Here is a 25245-nt window from a genome sequence, read left to right as displayed (position 1 = left end):
CCCCGACCAGGGATTGAACCTAGGTCACGGCAGTGAAAACCCAGAATCCTAACCACTAGGCCACCAGGGAACTCCCCTATTTTCTTTTTAAAATTAAAAAATTAATTTTTATTTTATTTTCACTTCTTAAATGATAACCAAGTCACAAACCAATTTTGCTGTACAGCAGAAATTAAACACAACATTGTAAATAAATTCAGTAAAATTTTTAAAAATATTAAAAGGCATCTATTTACCTCTGAATACTTCTTCACATACATTTCATAGATTTAATATTAAGTGTATTGGTTCTCATTCTTGTACAATCTATAATTTACTGCCTATTTGACCTAATTGTTGTAAGCCCTTCTTATTCCTTCAATTTTCAGGTGGATGCAATTACTTCTTAATTAAAATATAAAAACTTGTAATATTTTGTCTTCCAGTGAGTGTATAGACAGTTTTCCTTGCCTGCAAATGAAAGAATATTTTTTGTCCTATACCTGACTTACTGAGTTGGAGATTTCTTGCCTCTATATAATATATGATTTTTAAATGTGTTCAGTATAACATACTTAGAGAAGAGTGCACAAACCATAAAGAACAGATCAGCAAAGTTTCAGAAAGTGAGCAATCATGTAATATCCATTCCAGACCCCTTGCTCTATGAAATCTTTGGTTAATAGTAATAAGAGTATCGAGCTTGTTGTTATCGAAATAGAGTGAAATGGACTGGGTGGTCAAAGTTTAAAATTGTAGGCATTTTTAATATTAAAAAATCCCCTGCCATCCAGTACAGTGCTATGAGAAGAACGCTGGGTTGAGACTGGGGAGAATTACAGCTTAGTCTCAGCTGTGTCAAGATTCCCTGTGTCACCTGGGGCATGTCCCATGCCCTCTTTGCTAGTCAAATCCCCTTCTGTAAAATGAGTTGAAACGAGATGCTCACCAAGATGCCTCCAAGCTCTGACCATTCAGAAGTCTAGCAATATTTTCATATGTATTAAGCTATTTGTTATTTGATAGCAGAAAGTTCAGGAGTGAAAGAGAAAAACAAAGCTCAGCTGTAAGTAAATATGCCCCCTTTTAAAGTCATTCAAATTCTATTCTACTTCGGAACTGGCCAGAGAAAAATCTGACTGAAGAATTTAGTCATGAAAAATAGTTTTTAGTCATCTTTAAACAATTTGACAATTTGTATCAAGAGCCATAAGACTTTTCTCGACCTTACAATTAATTCCATTTCTTTGACTCTACTCTAAAGAAATAATTTCATGCACATCATTTCTTTGACTCTATTCTAAAGAAATAATTTCATGCACATCATTTCTTTGACATTATTCTAAAGCAATCATCTCATACACAAAGATGATAACCACATTATAATAGGGAAAAGTAGAAACAACCTAAATGTCCAATAATAGGTGTACGTTTAAATAAACTATGGTATCTCCATATGATATGTTATTATGCAGCCATTAAAGTCAGGTTGTAGACTTTTATTTAATTACGTGAGGAAGAAACTTATTGTAATATTAATTTCTAAAAGCAGAATATAAAATTGTATGTGCAACATGGTCTCAATTATGTAAAGGAAACATAAATGAAAGGAAATGTACCAAGATAGAATCATGATTGCTTCTGCCTGATGAGACTGTTTTTTAAACTTGTTCTTCAAACTTTTCATTTTTCTACAAAGACAAGCATTGCTTTTATAATCATAAAAAGAGACAAAGACGATGTATGTTCAATTGTTTCAAAATAATTGGAATAATGTACTTCACAATGATAGTGAAAAGGGCCATGTTTTCTTTCTGATGCATTATTTATAGGGAAAACAATTCCTATTAGTCCCTGTCTTCAAAAAGCACAATGTAAACTCTTCACGCAGTTGCCAATACAATATCGGGGTAATACTGATAAAAAGCACAAATGATAACCCCAGAGATCTCTCTGTTGATTAGGTGACCCTTTGAAATTACGACATGATAAGGTCACTCACTCTCTAACAAAAATAACATTTTGTTTATGTCCTCTAATTTCACACAATGAGAGCGTAATTTAAATATATATATTTTTGAAAATTTCAATTTCGTTTGAAGAGGTATTATGTAAATATTTTAAATATTCAACTTAAAGTTCAACACAATGGAATGGTACCTATTTAATGACCAGGCTACTCCACCAGGGGACAAAGACAACTTTCACAAGTTTTAACTGGCAAGGGGACCTTTTCGCATAGAAAGGTTACCTTCATTTGGATCCTCTTCGTATTTCTGTGGCCCTAACTGCCTTAATAGATCACGAATCAGCTGATAGAGCATCTGTCCCCATTTGATAGATACATCTCTCAGATGCAGATCAATCTATTTTGAAGTGAACAAAGGGGCAAGGGTCCTTTCTGAGCTGTTGCAGAGTAGATGAGTCTGGAAATGGATGCTGTAAGGGCCCTTCATGCGCCAAGGTGCTGCTGCCTCAAAGGCAGTATGTTCTGTTTGTCCAGCCGTGTGGATGGATGGAGGCGCGTTCAGCCTGCACATTCTCTTCTCAACTTGGTTTTGGTTCAAGCAGGTGCATTTCCAAAATAGTAAGTTGACAGTGTTTGGGTAGTGACCGTTCCCAGGGAAATAGTACACAAGTCCCACTTCTTGTACCTTATTGTCATAGAAGGTACCAACCAACTAACCATCAAGCTTGATCTGGCCCTGATCTCTGCCCATCCGTACACTTAGTTGTTGTTTTAGCGCCTGTTTGCCCTCACCCCCCTGCATCACCTCTTCTGTCTGTGTTCTATTCCAACCTTCTAACTCCCAGGGTGACATCTTTCTTTCTCAATTCAGGACCAGACCCTGGCCTGTCTCTGGTTTGATTCTGCTTTCACTCCTTTGGAAGCTGACGCCGGTTTACCTATGACCCTGACCTCCAGCTCCTTCCCCCTCATCCTCCACAGGGGTCCTGTCTAGAGACTCAGACATCTGCTGATATTAGCCCTTTGCATGTCACCACCGACCATAGCTAAGACTAGTTCAAATAAACAAAGAATTAGAATTGAAAAGAGATACGTGAATGTTCAGCAACAAACCAACAGGCAACATTATCCAGAAGGGCCTCTAAATTAGAGCTTATTTGACCACAGCAGTAAGGAAGCATACAATTTGAAAACAGTCAAAGGGAATCATTTTCCGCTCTTTTGCCTGACACAGAACATTATCCAGTCACCCGGTCCAATGTTGCACGTGAATCCGTTTTCAAGTATTAGGTGTGAATAAATAGTTAATTCATTTAACAGAAGCATAAAGCTTAGAGTCCTGTAAGGCTAAGCTGATTGGATCCTATGGAACGTAAAGCCATGAAGTGTAAGGGAATCTGTCCCCAAAGGAGACTTGAACATTTTGGTTAAGGCGTTGTTTTGAAGGGCCCTATTGTTTGGACGCGCTGGGCAGCTTATGTCTTTTCAGATGCTTGTTAGTTTTGAGTGTTCTCTCTCTCACAGACCGTTAAGTGATTTTTTTTAAAACAGTGGGATGCAGGGTGCTAAAACAAGCTGAGTGCGAGTTTCCACCGCTCCTGATGTATCTGTGGGTCTGGGTGATCAGCTCATTCCTCAACAGGCAGTGAATACTAGCAAGTTCATTAACAATTTTCAACTAGCTGCGTAAATCCAAGAAGAAGCTAATTGCTTGTTTGTCAGGCAGGGTGGGCCTTGTTCTTTGGTTCCTGGTGATGGAGATAACTGAAACTTGTTTGTATTTTTCCAGCCAGAAGCTATTCCACTTAATTCTTTCAATATGGAAACACTCTAGTTAAAGTATTGAGCAGAATTTAAAGGAATTGTTGAGTCTTCGAAAGTAAAGTATAAACAGAGGGCAATTTTAAGAATTTGTAAATCCTTCCTGGTTCTGAAATCTTTCCCTGGGGCTGATATTAGGCAGGACTTGATCATTTTCCTTGAGGGGAAAGACACTAAGCTAAGCTCCCCAGGAGACATTTTTGACTTGACTGGACGTGAGTTTCCTTTACAGTCAAACGTTACAAATTCTGAATTTATGATAAATCGAGGCAAGAAAGACTGAAGTTTCCTATTTGGTAGCTCTCAGGGTGACCTTTGCTAAGTAATGTGTGTGCATGTATTTGCAGAGTGGGGGATGGTAGGGAAGGGACAGAGGTGAACACAACTAAGGAATACATCTTAAGTGAAGTAAGTCTTAAAGTAAATTTAAAATCATCCAGTTCCAAGGGAGTAGCATCTTGTTTGCATAGCATTCCTATCTTTTTCTCGGTGCAGACTCCTGGTAATTGTTTTCTCACCTTCATGTGTGTTGCTGGTGAACACAGAAATCAGAAAATTACCTGTCTTTTAAAATATTCTTTAAGCTCAACTTTTGAATGTTTTAGGGCAACTCCCAGCCTCTGCTAGGATTCCTGAGACTTGACTGCGTTTCTGAATGACTTTTATGGCTTTTCCAGATTTTTAGAGAGTTAATATGTATATCAATTGCTTTCAGTAATTTCTTTGCAGATTTACTAAAGGGTTAATCAATACACATTTACTTTTTGTGTTCTCGTGGTCTGCCCAACAGTAAAAAGCATTGAACTAGCAGGCCTGGTCCCCATTTCCTGCACAATTACCATCTGGGTGGAGAAGTAAGTCTTCGAGAATGTTTATGATTAGAAATCGGTAATTCAATACAAAAACATATGTATGACAGACGATCGATATTAAAAGTCAGAAGAAGGGACCTATATTCAATATCCTATGATAAACTGTAATGGAAAAGAATATAACAAAGAATGTATGTATATGTATAACTGAATCACTTTGCTGTACAGAAGAAATTAACACATTTTAACTCAACTATACTTCAATTTAAAAAAAAAGTCAGAGAAGAGCAAAAATCAGTGCTAGACTAAATGGTTGGGGGGTTTAATTAAACAGGTGAAGCAAGTGAATTTAAAGGAAGTTGAGAATGTGGACACAAAATGAACAGTTATATCAAGCATTGGAAAAATGATGCTCCTTCTGATTTAAAAATAGTTTCTTTTGACTAGAAACTGGAAAGTGGGGCGGGGGTGTGGGGAGAAGTTGAATAATGGGGCATTTCACTTGATTAATATGTAAATAACAATTCCCCCAACCTGAACACCATTGTATGTAAAGTAGCAATTCAAATGTTCTCAGGCTGCGTATTTCCCCGAGGAAATGGCTCTGAAATGTTGCTGCTGAGATATTTCTGATGAAATATTCCTAATAAAATATGTTGCTTTGTGTATAGTAGTCAATATGTATTTATAAAATTTAGCTGAATTGAGAATTAAAGCCACTAGCTTAATTTGTATGGTTATGAACAAATTAGTGGAGAAAAAACGGACTCAGCTTCAGAAATATTCAGTAAATAATACTAGGCATGGATTTATTAATTAGGGTAGAGTTTTTGCTTTTCAGTTAATAAAAGATATAGATGAAGATAATGTATATATAGATTTTTTAAAAAAATTCATACCCTTATTTGGCAGGTAAACTGTGCCCCAAATATATAGTTTGTCTAAAACACAGCAGGATTTAAAAGAATAATCTGCATGCTAGTCTTAAAAATCAAACATTTTCAAATATGTTTGGTTCGATTTCATTCAAAATATTTGAAACTGCATAGTTGAATTAGGAGTTAATGCTGATTAGGAAGTGTAGTGACCATGAAAAGTCAAGTCACCGGAACAAAAAAATTGCCAAAAATACGTCTTGCCTCTAACCAAGATGTTCATTAACTCTTGTTCCTCTTTATGTCAAAGTAGAAGATTCAGTACGAGAAATGACACAAACATTCAAATTGACTTTAACTGCTCTCTGAAAATACCTCAAACATGATACCTCATTCAGGCAGCCTTTTAATTTTCCTTATTTATTAAAATCTTCATAACTTCATCTATTTATTTTGTATACTCATTTTACTTTATTTAGTCCTGGAGTCATTCATATAGTGTGTAAAGCTATAATGAGTAGCTTTATGTCTACATTTGTGTTCTTTTGGAAATTATGATCAGGAAGGTGATGACTGTGTCATACATGCCACCATATTGTTTTCTGAGGATTGCCGGACTTACTAGCAGAATGAGTCACCCAATGGTTAGCTACAACACAGAGATGCAAGATATATTTTATTTGCCCCAACTTTGCATAAACGGGGCTTCCAAATCCTTACTCGAGTTATGCAGTTTTTTTGGCTCCCTTTCCTTACCTGTTTTTGTTTTGGTTCTTTCTCATTTGGGCCCCCAGCATATATAGAAACATCAGGCATGCGTTCATCTACTTCACATTGTTTTTCCTGTTTTGTTTTTTCACTTTCTGTGAATGTTTTCACATCTTCTCCCATTGGATTTTGTCAATCTTATGGACTCTGTTCACTGCGACAATAAACACAGTCCTAAATTCCATCCCATCTACTCTCAAACGTACATTAATTAGTGTTCTAATTAGATTTTATTCCACATAGTATTCCTCTGCGTGTTTTACAAAATCATATTATAACCTTTCGCTTATGTGTTCTCTTTTTTTAAATTTAGAGCAGAATTTTTTAATTAAAAAAGATGTAATCTAGTTTGAATATAAAACAAGTCCAGAAGTTGCTAAACCTACAATTAGGTAATTGTGAGCACAATTAGCTACCGGCTGTTCATTCTAAAGTAACAAGAGTTTACCTGTGTCACTAATTATTTATACATAAAATTTTGCACTTTGCAATTTGGCAATTAATTACATCATGCAGTTAAATCACGCATGATAATTGGGCATGAAAGGACAAAATGCAAATAGAGAAAACTTAGAAAAGGTAGCCCTCATGAAGAAAATATTTTCTAGCCATATAGGAAGATCAGTGTTGAGTAGCCATCTGAAATGCCTTTTTATGAAACTAGTTTTGCAGTTAAGGGGAGAGATTTGCTAGAAACTCTTTCCCTTTATGCTGTATGTCCTGGCTTCCCCCAGGAATTTCTGGGGACCCAGGACAGGTTTGGGGGTCTCTGAATGCCCTCCTGTTTATCTCTGCCTGCTGAAACCACCCCCCCACTTTCTGCTTCAAATTACAGAAGTCTCTGGGAAGTGACTTGTCATCTCTTCTAATACCCATTTTCCTGATCTGGCTGTAGGCAGCAGGCACTGTTCTAAGCACTGGAGTTACAGCAGTGAACAAAGCAAAGTCCCTGCCCTCATGGAACTGACTTTCTAGAGTGGGGAGACAAGATAAATATACAAGTAAATGCACACGATTTTAGGTTGTGATAAATCCTGTCATAAAACAATAAAGTAGGAGAATGGACTAGAGATTGGGGATTGAGGTCTATTTTAGTGGTTGTTGGGAAAGAATTCTTTGAAGAGGTGATATTTGATCAGAGACCAGAAGGAGGTGAGGTAGTGAGTCATGCAGATATCTTGTGGGAAGAGCTTTCTAAATGTAGAAAGCAAAGGGTGAAGCCCCCAGAGTGAAAACATGTATGGTTCAGTGACCACTAAGAACACCAGTGTGGTTTGAGCAAAGAGGGTGAGGGGAAGAGTAAGATGAGTCCAGAAGTCCTCCAGATCAGAGGATTTTGTAGGCTACAGTAAGCACTTATTTTGGATTTTACCCTGAGGGTCCTGGGAAGTCAAGGGAGAGTTTTGAACTGTACAAACAAATCACCAAACAGAGAACTTTTTATGGGGCCAGACACTTGACCTCACCCAACTGCAAGGGAGGCTTGGTCCTAAAGTTCTGGTGACAGAAAAGGAGCATGTTTAACACGACTTATCTTCTGGATTAATTAACAACTGCTCTACTGTGGCATAACAAATGACCCCCAAACCTAGTGGCTTAACACATGTTTATTATCTCATGGTTTCTGTGGGTCAGGTATCCAGGCATGGCTTAGATGCAGTCTCTGCTATAGAGTCTCTAACAAGGCTACCATCACAGTGTTAACTGGGGCTGTAGTCTTATCTGAAGGCTCATCCTAGGAAAGATCTGCTTCCAAGATCACTCACATGGGTAGGTAGCAAAATTCAGTTATTTATAGGTCGTTGGAATGAGGCCTGAGTTCCTCATGACCCGTTGACTGGAGGCATCTCTTGGTTCCTTGCCATGTGTACCTCTCCATAGGGCATCTCACAACATGGCAGCTAACAAGCAAGAGGAGGAGACAGTGACAATGAGAAAGAGAAAAAGAGAGAGCTAGTGAGATGAAATTCACAAATCACAGTCTTTTGCAATCTAATCATAGAAGCGTCATCCCATTATTTTTGCCATATTCTATTAGATAGAAACAAGTTACTAGATCCAGCCCACACTTACTGGGGAGAGGATTACACAGGTCATGAATACTAGCAAGTGGGGGTCAGAAGTTGCCTACCATATCCTTTATCTGCAGGGGGCTCTGATTGGCCTACAGCATCTGCAGTGTGGTTCAGACCAAGGCCCAACCCAGGCTCAGCATGTGAATAGGAGCTAAGGACCTGGGACAGAGTGAGCTGGAGCAAGTCAAAGGAGAAGATAATATGTTCAAAAGATCTTACAGTATTCAGGAATATTAGCAATCAGAAAAAAAGAAGCAAGTAACAACCAGAGCAAAGGGCTGGATTAATAACACTCTTCTGGGCACATTCTCATCATAAGTCTATGAAAAGCCCTGCTTACATTTTTATTTACTTATCTATATCATGTATTCATGCATTCATTCATGCATTCCTTTTTTTTTTTTTTTAATTTATTTTTTATTCTTTTTGGCCACACCATGCGGTTTGCAGGATCTTAGTTCCATAACCAGGGATCAAACCCGGGCCCTGGCAGTGAAAGGGCCGAGTCCAAACCACTGGACCACCAGGGAATTCCCCATGCATTCCTTTTTTAAATAACAGATTTATTGTAATATAATTCACATACCACAAATTCATCCATTTAAAGTGTACAATTCCATGGTTTTAGTATATTACAGAGTTGTGTAACCATCACTACAATCTAAGTTTAGAACATTTTTGTCACCCAAAAAAGAAATTCCATACCCATTATCAGTCAAGTTCCTTCTCCCCCCACCTCTAGCACCTGGCAACCAATAATTTACTTTCTGTCTCTGTTGATATGCCTATGCTAGGTATCTCATTTAAATGGAATCATACAATATTTGTCCTTTTATGTCTGGCTTAGCATGAATCAATACTTCATTTTTATGGTTAAATAATATTACATTGTATGGATAAGGCACATTTTAAAAATTCATTCAACAATTGACGGACATTTAGATTTAGACTGGCTATTATGAATAATGCTGTTATGAACATGTGTGTGCAAGTTGAGATTTTATATATATGTATGCACACATATATACATATAAATACATAAAAACATACCTATGAAAGGAAAATTGCTGGGCCATTGGGTATACTTTTTAACTGAGTAAAGCTTGACTGCTCTCCAAATGGCTGGCCCTGTTCTGTATTCCCACAGCAAAGCATGAGGATTTCAACAATATCTCAGCTTTGTCAACACTTGGTAACCTTTAGCTTTCTAATTTTTCTGGGCCAATGGGTGATATCACATAGATGTTTTAATTTGCATTAATCAATGAGTAGGAACATCTTCTTATATGTTTGCTTTTAGAGTCGCTTCTTTTATAAATGTCCTGGTCCTTTATCCTTTGCCCATTTTCTATTAAGCTTCCTATCTTTTTTGTAATGCTTTTAAAATATTTTTGTAATGCTTTTAAAATATTAGTCTTTGTTGGTTTTAAATATTGCAAATATTTTCTCCCAGACTACCATCTGTCTTTTTTTTTTTTTTTTGGTATGTTAGTTTCTGCTTTATAATAAAGTGAATCAGTTATAGATATGCATAGGTCCCCATATCTCTTCCCTCCTGCATCTCCCTCCCTCCCACCCTCCCTATCCCACCCCTCCAGGTGGTCACAAAGCACCCAGCTGATCTCCCTGTGCTATGCGGCTGCTTCCCACTAGCCATGTATTTTACGTTTGGTAGTGTATATATGTCCATGCCACTCTCTCACTTTGTCCCAGCTTACCCTTCCCCCTCCCCATATCCTCAAGTCCATTCTCTAGTAGGTCTGTGTCTTTATTCCCGTCTTGCCCCTAGGTTCTTCATAACCATTTTTTTGTTTTTTAGATTCCATATATATGTGTTAGCATATGGTATTTGTTTTTCTCTTTCTGACTTACTTCACTCTGTATGACGGACTCTAGGTCCATCCACCTCACTACAAATAACTCAATTTCGTTTCTTTTTATGGCTGAGTAATATTCCATGGTATATATGTGCCACATCTTCTTTATCCATTCATCTGTTGATGGACACTTATGTTGCTTCCATGTCCTGGCTATTGTAAATAGAGCTGCAATGAACATTTTGGTACATGATTCTTTTTGAATTATGGTTTTCTCAGGGTATATGCCCAGTAGTGGGATTGCTGGGTTGTATGGTAGTTCTATTTTTAGTTTTTTAAGGAACCTCCATACTGTTCTCCATAGTGGCTGTATCAATTTACATTCCCACCAACACTGCAAGAGGGTTCTCTTTTCTCCACACCCTCTCCAGCATTTATTGTTTGTAGATTTTTTGATTATGGCCATTCTGACTGGTGTGAGATGATATCTCATTGTAGTTTTGATTTGCATTTCTCTAATGATTAATGATGTTGAGCATCCTTTCATGTGTTTGTTGGCAATCTGTATATCTTCTTTGGAGAAATGTCTATTTAGATCTTCTGCCCATTTTTTCTTTTTTTCGAGAACCATGTAATACGGTGTTTATTTAGATGATCCAGAATATGGCTATATTAATTTTTCATATCTTCATCAAAATGAAAACACAAGAGTTAAAAATTCTTACAGAACTAATAGATGTCCGTGAATATAGCAGCTGATACCACCTGCAAAATACTGTACTCGCATGGTTGATCATTCATGCTACAAATTAGTAGATTTTTGTGGGCTGTCTTGGAAACTAGAACCTCCATATAAAAAGATTTCTCTGAGGATGTGCCAAATCCAAAATAATTGACTTGCAAGTAGGCCTTAAAATACAACCTACTGATAATTTTTTACTGTCTAGATATTTTTTGGATAGTCAGTAGGATCAAAAGATATTATAAAATAACTTTCTCAAATTGTCCTAAAATCTACAATGTCTCCTTGGCATCTGTCAAAAACCACATTTCCCTCCCCCTTTCAGCATTTGGTTTCCAAAATGTAAGACTTCCTGCCTGATATTATACCCATCATTAGTGTAAGTCAATTGTTCTTAACAAATGTGATAAAATGTGGTTCTTAGAAAAAAAAAATAAAAGTGAAGATTATCTCAAGAAGTCAGAAACCTGCTGCACTAAACATTACTGTAATGAAGATGCAGTATCTATACCTTCTTTACATTATTAATATATACCACCAATGGACAAAAAGTTTCCACCCACATTATCAAAAATTCACTATCAATGGGAATAGTAAAGTCTAATAGTAATAAATAAGACCAAAGTTTACAGAATATTGAGCAGAGTTCCCAGTGCTCAATATTCTATAATAACCTAAATGGGAAAATAATTTGAAAAAGAAAAGATACATGTATATATATATATAATTGAATCACCTTGCTGTACGCCTAAAACCAACACAACATTGTTTTTTTTTAAAACATTTTTATTGGAGTATAATTGCTTTACAATGGTGTGTTAGTTTCTGCTTTATAACAAAGTGAATCAGTTATACATATACATATGCATATGGCTGAGTAATATTCCATGGTATATATGTGCCACATCTTCTTTATCCATTCATCTGTTGATGGACACTTAGGTTGCTTTCATGTCCTGGCTGTTGTAAATAGTTCTGCAGTGAACATTGGGGTGCATGTGTCTTCTTGAGTTATGGTTTTCTCTGGGTATATATATGCCCAGTAGTGGGATTTCTGGGTCACATGGTAGTTCTAGCTTGGCTCCATTTGCATTCACCTTGGTAATTTTCTTCAGTGCTAGGAAAATCATAACTTTCCTCAAAAAAAGAAAAGAAAGAAAGCCAAGTTTGGAAGACAAACCTGAGAAGAGGCTCAGCTGCTGAATTCAGTGTAACAACCCCTTTGGGGAAGAATTAGGTACACTGTGAAGAATATCCACTCCAGTGTGCCATTAGTTCCAAGGAAGGGCTCCTTGTAGAGTTGAAGGCTCAGTTCGGTTTCCAAGAACTTCCTCACTGTTCTTCATTCTAAAAGATTTGTGGCAATTCCTTGCCCCATGAGGCAGCCAGGAACTTGTGTTATAAACTGCTATAAATCAAGAACTTTGATGCTGTTCTGAGTAATCCAGTAGGAACAAGACTTTCTCAAATAGTTTAACTAAATGATGCTTATTGTTAATTTACCCTAGCATCCCATTAGCTGTCCACAGAGATTTTTATTATCCAACATAAATAGTGAGAATGAGGTGGGTCTTATTTGAAAGACATGGGGTTAGGGTATATAATTACCTTCAGGCGGTTTCAAATAGAGTATTAGTATATATTTATGTTATACTTATTTTTGAATCCTCTAGTTAGCCATTATGACTAGTATCAACTGTGTTTTACAGTGATCTTGTGTCATGTTTAAAATAATCATAAGGATGTATATATATTTTGCTCAAACATTTGATCTCCAGATGAAGCCCACCCTTGGTTTGAGCCAACTGTGGTTCATGATTGTGTGCGAGCAGAATACGATGAGATCTTTGTAGCCGGGCATCATCATCAACTTCCTACCCTTCTTCTCAGTTTCATGTCTGCCATACACACCAGCTCCCACTCCTAGACTTCTATTTTATCATATAAAATTTGTAATCGGTATATGATTCACTGATCCTAAAATATACCCTTTAGAAGAGTACACTTTAGTGGTTTTTCAGAGTGTTCAAAAGGCTGTGCAAACATCACCATTATGTAATTCTAGAACATTTTTGTCAACTCCCCAGGAAACCCCTTACCCATTAGTAGTCATTCCCCATTCTCCTTCCCCCCAGATCCTGGCACCAGTAATCTATTTTCTGTCTCTATGGGTCTGCCTATTCTGGACAGTTCATTCATTATAAATGGAATCTATTTTTATTGTGGTTAAATGCACATAACGTAAAATTTCTATCTTAACCATTTTTAAATGTACAGTTCATTAATGTCAAGTACATTCATATTGTTGCATAACCAATCTCTAGGACTGTTTAAATCTTGCAAAACCTAAGCTCTATACCCATAAATGACAATTTTCCATTTCCTCTTTTCTCTAACCTCTGGCTACCAGCCCACCATTCATTCTACTTTCTGTCTATATAAATTTGACTACTCTAGGTACCTCATATAAGTGGAGTTATACAGTATATGCTATTTTGGGAACAGCTTATTTCACTTAGCATAATGCCTTCAAGCTTCATCCATTTTGTATCATCAATTAGTACTTCGCTCATTTTTATGGCCCAATAATATTCCATTTTATGGATATTGCATATTTTGTTTATCCATTCATCAATTGACTGACATTTGGGTTGTTTCCAGTTTTTTGGCTCTTCTGAATAATGCTGTATGAGCATTCCTGTACAAGTTTTTGTATGGACATACGTTTTCAATTCTCCTGGGCATATACCTAGGAGTTGAACTGCTGGGTCCTATAGTAACTCTATGTTTAACCTTTTGAGGAACTGCCAGACTGTTTTCCAATGTGGCTATATTGACATTCCCACCAGCAGGGCATGAAGGTTCCAATTTCTCCACATCCTTGACAATACTTCCTCACCCACCACCCACCCTCATACTTTCTGATCCAACCCAGGGCAGAGGGAGCCAGATGAGAGGGGACTATAGCTGTTCCCAAGGTATACTGACAAGAAGGCCAGTAATTGGATCAAAAAAATTTTTTAAACAAGAACTGTTTGTTTTCTATTTTTTTTAAAGCTCATTCTGAACCCTTAGTTTTTGACAGGTGATTGGACTGCTCGTGGTAGGCTGGGTGGAGCCAGAGTCCACTCTGGGTTTGAATGCCAGTTCTATCTCTTGGGACTAGTTATTTAACTTGCCAGGGTCTGTTTCTCTCTTCTGTAAAAAGAGGTCAAATCACACTTACATGAAATGTATGTGAAAGAATCTACACACATCTGGTGCAGAATAGGTACACAGTAAATCTCCATTTATTTGTTTTTTTATTGAATGTTAAAATCTTTTAAAAATTGAATGTGTACTAAAATTTCCTTTGATTTCAGCCCTTGGGTATTTCTTGTTGAGGTCTGCTGGTTTTTCATGACAGGTAACACAGAGAAAGTGGTGAATACTCGGGTGGCTTTTCTGGAGAGAAGAACATTTGGTTGATGTTTTAAAAAGGAGGGACATGAAACCCCTACACATTTCAGTATTTTTTAAGCTTCATGGCCTGAGATGAGCTGCGCACCTTGCGGCTACAGTTGTCACGGTAAGTGGTGTTTTCTTTCCATAGCAATGGAAGCCACAAATAATTACACGAATGCTGAAAAAAAAAAAAAAAAAAGACCAGAGGGCAAAAGCTTGCCTTGCTCACAGTCTTTAAGTGAGGACGTTTTCTCCTATGAAGTCGTCTTAGGTTCTGCGCCAGAAGCCTGTGCTTTTGGTTTCAGCTGCCCCAGGATGGCTCAGGCAGTAGTAACTACTTCAGAACAGAGAGGAATAGAGTCCCAGGGCTCTTTACTTGGGGTGGGGAAGTCAGCTCTAGGGTCTTTACCAGCCACCTTAAAAAGATGGAAGAGGTCAGTGATGGCCCAACCTTCCTGAGGTCTCCCATAAAAAGAGAAATGAGCAAAAAGGCTGGAACTAGGGTGAGCAAGGGAGGTGCCTAGGGCACAAAATTTAAGGAGGCATTCAGTCTCAGGGTTGTGGAAGACTACATGGGCTGTTTGGAAATATGAAAGGTGGGATGCTGAGGCTGCTCAGAGGAGAAATTTATCTGACCTACCTAACATGAAATCACAAATTAAATTCACCCCCACACCCTGCCCTGTCCTGTTCCTCTACCACACATGGGCTTGATGCTGTCAACCCCCATGGGATCTCTGGTCTCTGGAGTTGCAGGCGGTTGTGGTGGAGTGGAAGAGCATCAGAGTTGAGAAGCTTTGGGCAGGTGAACAATGCGGCACGGCTAGCACAGAGGTAGTACCACTGCAGGAACCAGGAAGCTGGAAAGGAGGCCTTGGGCTAGATTGGGGAGGCAAAGACAAACTAACATCTATCAAGTCCAGTATTTGTCAAACAAATACTGGACTCTCCGCAAGCCCCAGCCACTGGTTTGGGTGGCTAGAGAGGCCAGAGAAAACCAGGACAGCTAAAGAACCATTGTCATGGTCTAGCACCAAGGTCTACACTAGGGGTCCAGAGCAATGACCAAGATCCTCAGCTGAAACTGACTTGAATGCACTGGAATGGGAGATGTCTTGTGCCCACTCTATTATTTCCTTACCAAAGAACTTCCTGAAGAACTGCGTATAGTTTGGAAGGCAGCTTTTGCCAGAGACCCCTTTCTTTTCTTTCCTTTTTTTTTTTGTAAAAAACAAACAAAGACAAACAAACAAATGAACAAAACTTGTTTGCTTTTATTTTTGGCATCTTTATTTTTTAAAAAGAAAGGTTGATCTTAGGAAATTGGGATAGCGACTCATCCTGCCATGTGAAGTCCAGGCCACCTGTGAACTCCCCCAAATCCCATGCCCACATACATGGGCATGCACACACCACGTACCCATATGAGAGTCCTCTTAGATTCCGATAAGAGGAAAAGATGGTGTCAGTGGCACAGAGCCGGGGACTCGCTGGTCACCTTGAACCAGAGTGTTCCCTGTTGCAGATGTCCCAGAAACATGCCCTTCTATTCTTTCTCTTGTTATCAGTTTATTATAAAAGGATATAATTCAGGAACAGCCAGATGGAAGGGATACATAGGACAGGTATGTGGGAAGGGGGACCTCCTTGGTTAAGTTTATTTCTAAGTATTTTATTCTTTTTGATGCTGTTGTAAATGGAATTGTTTTCTGTTATGTCTTCTTAAATTGACTCTTATTATTATGAAATGTTACTCTTTATCTCTGGTAGTATTACTTGCTCTGCAGTCTACATTGTCTAATATGAATATAGCCACTCCATTTTTCTTATGACTAGAATTTGCATGGTATCTAGTTTTTCATCCTTTAACTTTAAACTTCTCTTCATCATTGTACCTAAATATCTCTCCTGTAGAAAAGAGTAGAGGTCAGCCTCGATTTATTTCTCCAGTCTGACAATCCTTATCTTTTAATTGAGGTTTTTAGACTATTTTCATTTAATGTAATTATTGATATGCTTCTGTTTAAGTCTATCTTTCTATTTGTTGGGGATTTAGGAAGAGCTTTAGAAGCCCGTTCATCCTCTGTTGGAGGAACACAGGTAATATCAATGTTCTAAACTGATTCTTTAAGTTGGGAGTAGAGGAAGAAGAAAGCATGTTTGTTTGAGCTCTCTGAGAACATATTTTAACATCTTTTTTTTTTCTTTTTAGTTAATGATCTCCCAGAAGGAGAGATTATTTTTTTTCAGGGTTCCAATGTCAGAACATGTCTTTCCATAGTTTGTCACATCAAAATATTTAGTAAAAGTTATAGCAAAGTTATATGTATATAAAATAAGATATATATATATAATATATATAATAAATATCGTGTATATAGTGTAAATATCGTGTAAATATCACCTATATTTATGTATATAATAAGATTATATATATATCTTCTAACTGTTGTGGAGTGAGGACAGAAAAGTAACCATTAAAATTGGGATGGTATTAGAGGAGGTGAGAATGGGATTGGGCCTTCCCCAATAGCCAGGAATGAGGGAAGCCAACAGCATCCCCGCCATGGGAATGATGTGACATGAGCACTTTTAGAGGCCATTCTGGCTGCTGGGGAGAGAACAGTTTGGAGGGGCCGAGAGTGTGGGTAGTGAGGACTCTAGTCAAGAGTGCAGGTTAGAGCTGATGCCGTCGTGGACTTAAACAGGGCTAGTGATGGGGGAGGACAGTTCACACACCTTTTTCGCCTAAAGAGCATTTTTAGCACCAGAAAGTATGACTCTGTTTTTGGAATTTTTGCACGGTTGTTGCCTGGAGCAACAACCATGCCCTATCGGAGGGGCCTGGCATCTAGAAGCAGATCTTTTCTCAGGCACATACTCCTGGCTTAATGGAGAATGTAGTACATAACAAAATAGCGGCCATCCACTTTCTATTTGATGGATAGAATGGAAAAGCATAAGGACATTAAGAGAAGATCCTTCCAGAATTCATTAATGGATTTTTAAAACTTCAAAATGAATTAAAATAACAGTTCTTAAGTTCCTCTCGTGTATATCATTGAATTTTCCGAAAAGTAAAATAGACCATAATTCATTAAGGTATACTACTATATATTCATATCATACGAGGAAAAATGGGGGACTTTTAATGGAACCTCAAATCACACACTGATCAGTGTATTTCAGATGTAGTAGAAATATTACCACAGCTCCACAAAATGGCCTCTGAATGAACTGGAGATGGACGAGTGTGTGGGTGTCCTTACAAGCCAGGAGTGACTTGATGTTGGTTTTGTGCAAGCGCGTTCTCTTTTCCCTTAAGTGATGTGAAAATGAGATACTTATCTCCTTTGGGGACGAAGCAAAGAACCAGCAGTTTGATGGTCACACAGAGATAAAACCTTACATCACTTTTTTTTTTGTCTTCCAGGGAATTTCTTTGGAGACGTCCATGGAATTTGGGGGCTTGCTATAGAGGCTACTCATGGCTGTCCTTTCTTTGCAGAGGAGTGCTTACCTAATGTCCGATATCAGCTGGTCCCCTGTGAGAAAGACCAGAGATAAGGTGGTGCCTCTAAGCAAGACCAGTGGAAGCTCCTCAAATCCTGTCTGCTGTGTCCAGGGGGATGGAAGCCCTCCCTGGTTTGGTGAGTATTCTATTGTGAATACTGATGGTAATTACAGCCCCACTGACCAGGGCCTCCTTCCTCCTAGGCCCAGTGCCAGGCACTCTGCATGCATCGTCCCATCAAATCCTCCCAACTCTATGAGGCAGGTATTATTTATTATTGGGCCTGCCATGGCTTCAGAGATGTTAATTATCTTCTCCAGGACCGGCCAGGATTTCTACTCAAGCCCAAGGTCTTCCTGCTCTGCTACTGCTAATCTCTCTGTTTTGGGGGGCGAGTTATGCCTCGTTTCCAAGGAAGCCTGGCTGATGGTTATTAGGATTAATGCATTTAATAATCCCTCTGTTTTGAATGTTGTCTCTGACAACTCAGCACTAATTGCATAATTAAAGTTAATTAATGCTAATGATGTGCTCTACAAATGACAAGCATTACATACCTATATGCTATCATTACCCACTTGCATGCAGTCTGGCACTGAAAGAATCCATTTATTTAAGGATAAAAAGAACATGAAAGTTGGTGAAGATGGGACCTGACTTTTCTGCCCCCCTTGCAACATTGTGCTTTGGCATTTGGGAAGTGTTACCTAAATGCCTGCCTCACTAAACATCTTTTTGCTCTATTGTTTCCTGGTTGTTGCAGATGTCATGCCATGCTGAAGCTTTTAAACTTAATAATTAGAGTTTGTAGTGCTTGAAAGGTGTAATACAGCTACAAATCAGAATGATCTACTTAAAATACACTTCGGGAGGACTCATGTTGTTTCAAAATCAGTCCCTCCTGGAACTGAGTTCAGGAGCTTCTTTCTAAACTCCATGAACGTTTAGGATTTTTATCTTTAATTTTAGCATGGAGAAAAGACTACTCCACAGAGTGGTGCATCCCACCTCCCCGAGTTTTAATGAGATATGATTGACAAATTAAAAATACATATTTAAGGTGTACCACGTGATGTTTTGATATGTGTATACATTGTGAAATGATTGAGTGATCCAGTTTTTTGTTTCTTTGTTTGTTTGTGGGCTTTTTTGCTGCACCCTGCTTGGCTTGTGGGATCTTTGTTCCCTAACCAGGGATCGAACCCGGGCCTTGGCGGTGAAAGCACAGGGTCCTAACTACTGGCCTGCCAGGGAATTCCCTTCAGTGATTCAGTTTTGAAATCAGAAGGATTGCACTGGAGATAGAAAGTTCTGGAGAACTTTTTGTGGCATATCCTCCTTGTCTGAGGGGCAAGAGTTGTCACTATTATGAATTAAGTTTAATATTAGTGGTGTTAAATTCATACTTCCTTTGTTCATCGTGCACTGCATGCTGGATCTGAATTAAAGTTGGGTACCCATCTTTCAACTCATTGAAGGTCCTTTTCACAAAATTGGCCAGCTTGAGAAAACATGTAGTGTTAAATCTTTCCTCAGGAAGGATTATTTGATTCTGGAGGGACTGACTGAGGGAGGTTGTGGAATTGTCTTCCCTAAAGAGTCTTCAGAAACAGACTTGGGACATCAGATCATGTAATGCAGGGCAACCGTGCAAAGCTCTGGTGGGTGTCTCTCCAGGGAAAGGCAGGAAACGAGGGCAGATGGGGAAGGGTGAAAGTAACTGCCTTGCCCTTTGGATGGCCATGCTTTTGGCAGGTGAAGTGCAACATTCTTTAGTTGCTCTCCCTTTGATCTCTGGAGGTTCCAGGCACAGCTCAGCCCACCCTGCAGAGCAGCGAGCAGCGAGAGGCGAGCAGTGAACGGCGAGTGGCGTCACCTGACAGGACTGAATATTCGACACTTCGGTATGGCCGAGATTTTGGTTCCTCTCCAGCTACAGCAGCCCTTTTGATCAGGAGAGATGTGGAACTAACCACATTGGAGCCCAGATTGGACCCGAAAGGGCTCCATCTTCCGGCTCCACACCCCTCATCCGGCGCTACTTGACGGGAATTCGGGGATCGAGGAAGGGCGGAGTGCCTGGCGCGGAAGGAGCTTTCCCAACCTCAGGTTGCGAAAAGGCTTCGGGAGCCCCAGCACCTAACAGTGTGAGTGGAGACGCCCCTGCTTTGCACCCTGGGAGTCTCATTTCAGGACCTTCCGCACCTTCAGTGACGACTGGAGGCCACGGAGGAGCTTCGAGGGCTCACTGTGCCCACCTCTTACGTAAAGCCCTGGCCCTCAGCTCCCTGCTCATGGTGGAGACTTCGGACAGGGTGAGTGCGGTGGGCTGGGGCCTTGCAGGTGAGGGCCACTCTGACGCAATGGGCCTTGAGTGGCGGGAAGCCATTTTGCCCCGTGCTGTGTGAACCTCTTGGAGAGACGTTTCCCCTGGGCCTTCGTCTTCCTGAGCACCCCGGCAGGGAGGGCTGGTTGGGAGGCCCACGGGGTGCCTCGGTGTGAAGCCAGGCATTTTGAGGCCTCCGTGTGGCAGCCATTACAGGTGTCCTGGCAGGAGGCACTCTTTGACTCCTCTTCAGAAACTTCGAGGAAGTTCCCAGCATCAACCTAAACTTCAGAAACAGATTGAGGCAGGTGAGCAAGGAACAAAGCCAGAGGCTCTCCTGGGCACGTGGACCCGGTGGGCCTCCATTAGCACAGTGGAAAGCAAGAGACCAGCCTGCTTTAGTAGCCCAAGCAGTTGGTCTGCTGGGAGGCTTCACACTTTCTGATTCTGAGGGCCGCTTTGCAAGGGTAGCTTTTCAAAGGATCCACTTGAGGGTTTTGTTTGTTTTTGTGAGTTTTTTAATATTAAAATTTTAACTATTGCATCATTTCAGTGTTTTTTTAGAAATTGAAGTACAGTTAATTTATAATATTGCATTAGTTTCATGTTTACAGTGTAGTAATTCACTATTTTTGCAGATTATATTCCTTCATAGGTTATTGCAAGATAATGGGTATAATTTGCTGTCCTATACAGTACATCCTCGTTGCTTATCTATTTTATACCTAGGAGTTTTCATCTGTTAATCCCATACCTCTAATTTGCCCCTCTACCCTCCTCTTTCCCCTTTGGTAACCTCTAGTTTGTTATTCTGGCTCTGTGAGTCTGTTTCTGTTTTTTAAATAAGTTCATTTGTATCATTTTTTAGATTCCACACATAGGTGATATGAGACTTGTCTTTGTCTAACTTACTTTGCTGAGTATGGTAACCTCGAGGTCCATCCATGTTGCTGCGAATGACATTATTTCATTCTTTTCAGTGGCTGAGTAGTATTCTATTGTATATATGTACTGCATCTTCTTTATCCATTCCTCTGTCGATGGACACTTAGGCTGCTTCCGTGTCTTGGCTATTGTAAGTAATGCTGCTATGAACATTGGGGTGCAAGTATCATTTTATATTAGTGGATACTTTTGTTTTTCATTTTTCAAATGCACTGGCATTCGGATATGTGTGTGAGTGCATCAGGACTCAGAGCACAGAATACCTGGCTACACCAGAAAATCCCTTCTTGTAAAATGCAGTAAAACATACAAGCTGAAGCCACATCTATGTACTTAAAAAGCTGTAGTATGTGTGACTGAAGCCTAAATAAATATAAACAAATGCCCCTAGAGCAATAAGTAAATAGGACTCCCCAAAGTAAAGAAAGTCAACAAAAACTAAGTGAACAACTCAGTCTGAGGAAAAGCTTTTATGGTTGGTAGAACAACTTACGTTAAAATGGCTTTATTGTGTTTAAATTGATGTTTCTAAAACTGTTCTTTCTTTGAGGAATGTAGTCAAATTGGTTCAGAGAGGAAAGGAACTCTTGAAGTTTTGAATTCGTTTTCTGTAGAATGGCATGTTCTGGACCTCCTTGTGTGGGGAGAGCGGAGACTGTGGCTTTTAACTCTTCTGTGAATTTTAAAAATGGAGTTTTTACTTAATAATGGGACCAGATGAGCTCAATATATAGGTAGAGTCACTTAATTAATTATTTTCCTGATTTCACTTTGTTACTGGCAAACACTTACCGGCTTCGTTCTATAAATTCAAATTCTGCTTGTAAATAGTGACATCGTTTACAACTCTGAAAGTCAAACTACCATGAAGCTATGTGCTAGGGGTTTGAAAATGGGAATATCCAAAAAAATCTCCATGAAATGTGATCAGGTCATAAATATTTTAAAACGGATGCCTAGATACCCGCGCAGCCTGTGCTGATGTTGGCTGTGGAGGTGGCAGTGGCGAGGTTAGTGGCTAGCAAACTAGGGAAGTGTTTCCTTAAAGGTACCAAGTGATTTGGAGGTTGTAAGCAAGTAGGAGAAGCTAGGATTTTTAAGATTTCAAGGAATTCTGCTCTTTCTCAGGTGGAAGCAAAACCCGAAAGAGAAGAGAATAGATAGATAGCTGAGGAATCTGGCAAGGCTGGGAGAGAAAAAGAAAAGAAGAGAGAAAAAGTAGAGGGCAAGGTCTGTATAGTTTCCCTGCTGTTTTTCTGGGGCTTACTGAGCAGTAGATTGCTAACTTCTCTGACCCCAAACATGAATAAGGAATTTGAAAGCAAGAATAATTATCATAGAGAAATTTTGCATCGTGATTTTTCAACCTATTTCTTTAAACAAAATGAAATAAGAGGATCAACTTTTCACATAATGACTAACCCCTCAAAAAAGGATGATTTTTCCTTTTTTAATTTAAAATGGCGGATGGGGAACCCCAGAGCTGTAATTGCTTGATATCGAGGGAGCAGTGTGGGCAGGCAGGCCAGTGAATCATCCAGGGGTCTGGATGGGGCAACTGGGGTTACTTTATGTGTAACTGAATTAAAATGAAGATGGCCCTTTGCTTGTATAGCTCAGTAGCTTGAGGTGTTCCCTGCGGAGGACCTTGGCTGGTGGGTGAGGCCAGTGGGGGTGGTGTGATGACCCAAGGAGGGACAGTCGGCTTTTCTCATCGTGGCTGGTTATTTTACCACTAAATGATTCTCTTTTGGGTCCTTACCTTGTGGATGTTGCTATTTCTATCAGGAAACTGCATTTTTAAACAGTGCTATGAACGATTTTCATGTACAGTATATCTTCATAGGATCTTAATGGAACAAACACCTGCTTTGATCCTACTTATTCTCCCTTATTTTGAAATTAATTGCTTAACTGAATATCATGGCAGAGGGAATTCTCAGGCTGCAAGTCCATCCCAGACAATGGCAAGACCTCTTAGTAGGTCTTTTCTAACCCAGGGCTGCAGCTGTACAAAGGAGAAAATGTCATTTCCTGAGTAATCACACATTCCTCCTGCTTTATAAAATAAAGCAATTCTGCACTCAGATATCCAGTTTATTTTAATTACTCTGGAAGGCATGAACAGTGATCACATTTAGAAATAAATACTGTCAACAGAAGTGCTTGCTCTAGAAAACAGTCCAGTTGTGTCTGAAGTACCTAGTTTTGTTTTGGTTATTTCTCTGCCTGTTCTAGAAGAAAAGGGAGGATTGAGGTGTGGCTACACCAAGGCATCCAAAAAGGATCCTTTCCATGAAATTTCAGGGAATAGTTGGAAAACATTTGACCCATGACTTTGAAAGTACTTGGGCCAGTGTGGGCAGGTGGGAGAGGCCTCTGGGCTTAGTGATGAGAAGGCCTGGGTACCAACCCTCTCATCAGTCAGTCAGTACACAGGGAGATACCTGCCTCTGAGCATGGGCCTGGCACTTGCGGGGAGAGGAGGGAACTGGACCCTTCCATCTGCCAAGAGCAGGCTGAGCTGGAAATAAGACCCAGAGTCGTCGAGGTTTCTGTGGACTCTTGGCATCTCTTGATGGCTCTGGTGTGGGAAAACTGAGTCATGTCTACCTGCTCTACCCATAAAAACTGCTCTGTCTGTCATGCCCTGGTCACTTATGCTATGTCTGAATGTTGATAGCTGCAAGCTACGTGTGGCAAAGGTTCCCACTGGGTTTTCAAGGTGATAATCCCGGAACATCAGTCTCTTGAAAGACAAGAGGCAAATAATTGTCAGGTTTTGTAATAGAGCACATAAACCTCCTTTGAAGTTGGCCTCCCTGTTTAGGCCCTGCAAAGAAACTTTACATTTTCCCTTTGTCCTTTATCAAGAGCTTAAGATCTCTGGCAGACTTTTCCTAAACACCACATAAATATTAAACTGACTTACAAATATTGTTTATGAGAAACAGAATATTGTTCTTGTGGTTTGATATATATTTTTGGGTATGTGTCTTGACTTGAGTCTAGCTAATGTCCCACTCGGGAAGGATGCTTTGGAGGTTGATGAGTTTTTCGTCTGATTCTATTTCTAACTATTAAGTGCACTATTTAAGTAACAGGTTGTTCTTTAATTATACAGTGTGCATGACCACTAATAAATGTGCCCCATATTTAAATATACAAGTGGTTCCTTTGGGAGGGCAGAGAGCCAAGGGCAGTCAGCCTTTCATATGCTAATACCTGAGATCAAGGCATACTAGATAGTACTCAATCAAGCCATAATATTTAGCTTTGGAAATTAAAGCATAAATTCATGAATTTGATTAGCATTCTTCTCTCTGCATTATATATTTAACCATAATATATGCATGCACCAATGTTCCAAGATTTTTCCTTTCTGTTTTTATGTCTTGGCAATGTATGTTTTACTTCCTACAGTATTTGTTAAATTTGTGAAGGCTGTTGTTTTTCAGGACAAAACCAAGAGATTTTGAACTCCTAGTGTGTCTTCTTGTTGCTTGTCCCCTTATTAATGTAAACCTTAGACTTTCCATGGAGCTGCCCCTCCTTTATGGTATCTGATGCTACTGAGAGAGACCTTATGGGTTCGTGGTATTAGGGCTTAGCACCATTTTACAGGTGCTCAGAGAGGCCAGGTGACTTGCCTAAGGACACACAGCTACTGCAGAACTGGGACTGGATTCTAAGCATTCTGACTTCAAGAATGTTGATTTCCACTTTTTTTTCTACTTTTTATTGAAGCATAGGTGATTTACAATATTCTGTAAGTTTTGGGTGACAACAGAGTGATTCAACATTTTTATTGATTATACTCCATTTAATGTTATTATAAAATATTGGCTATATTCCCTGTGCTGTACCTTGTAGCTTATTTATTTATTTACTTATTTATTTACTTATTTTCTGGGACAGCGTTCTCTCAGTGGGGAAGTAGAAATGAGGTCTCCACCTCACGCCCCAAACTAAGTTCAGATACCAAGTGGCTTAAATAGCTAGATGTGAAAAGCAAAACTTTTTTTTTTAATCTTTATTGGAGTATAATTGCTTTACAATGGTGTGTTAGTTTCTGCTTTACAACAAAATGAATCAGTTATATATATACATATGTTCCCATATCTCTTCCCTCTTGCTTCTCCCTCCCTCCCACCCTCC

At 39.3% G+C, this 25245-nt stretch overlaps 1 protein-coding gene across 1 annotated transcript in view; it reads left to right on the top strand.

The window, feature by feature from the left end:
• The window catches only part of PASD1 (PAS domain containing repressor 1), a 188124-nt gene that overhangs the window by 47646 nt on the left and 115233 nt on the right, over window positions 1-25245 (top strand). The window contains exons 2-3 of the mRNA XM_067723970.1: window positions 19750-20131; window positions 20396-20450. Coding sequence (XP_067580071.1) covers window positions 19750-20131; window positions 20396-20450 — 437 coding nt within the window. The remainder of the gene's footprint in view (window positions 1-19749; window positions 20132-20395; window positions 20451-25245) is intronic.

Source organism: Pseudorca crassidens, chromosome X (genome assembly GCF_039906515.1).
Source record: "Pseudorca crassidens isolate mPseCra1 chromosome X, mPseCra1.hap1, whole genome shotgun sequence".
Taxonomy (NCBI): Eukaryota; Metazoa; Chordata; class Mammalia; order Artiodactyla; family Delphinidae; genus Pseudorca; species Pseudorca crassidens.
The sequence above is the reverse complement of the archived record's forward strand: the minus strand, read 5'-3'. Positions and strand labels throughout refer to the sequence as shown.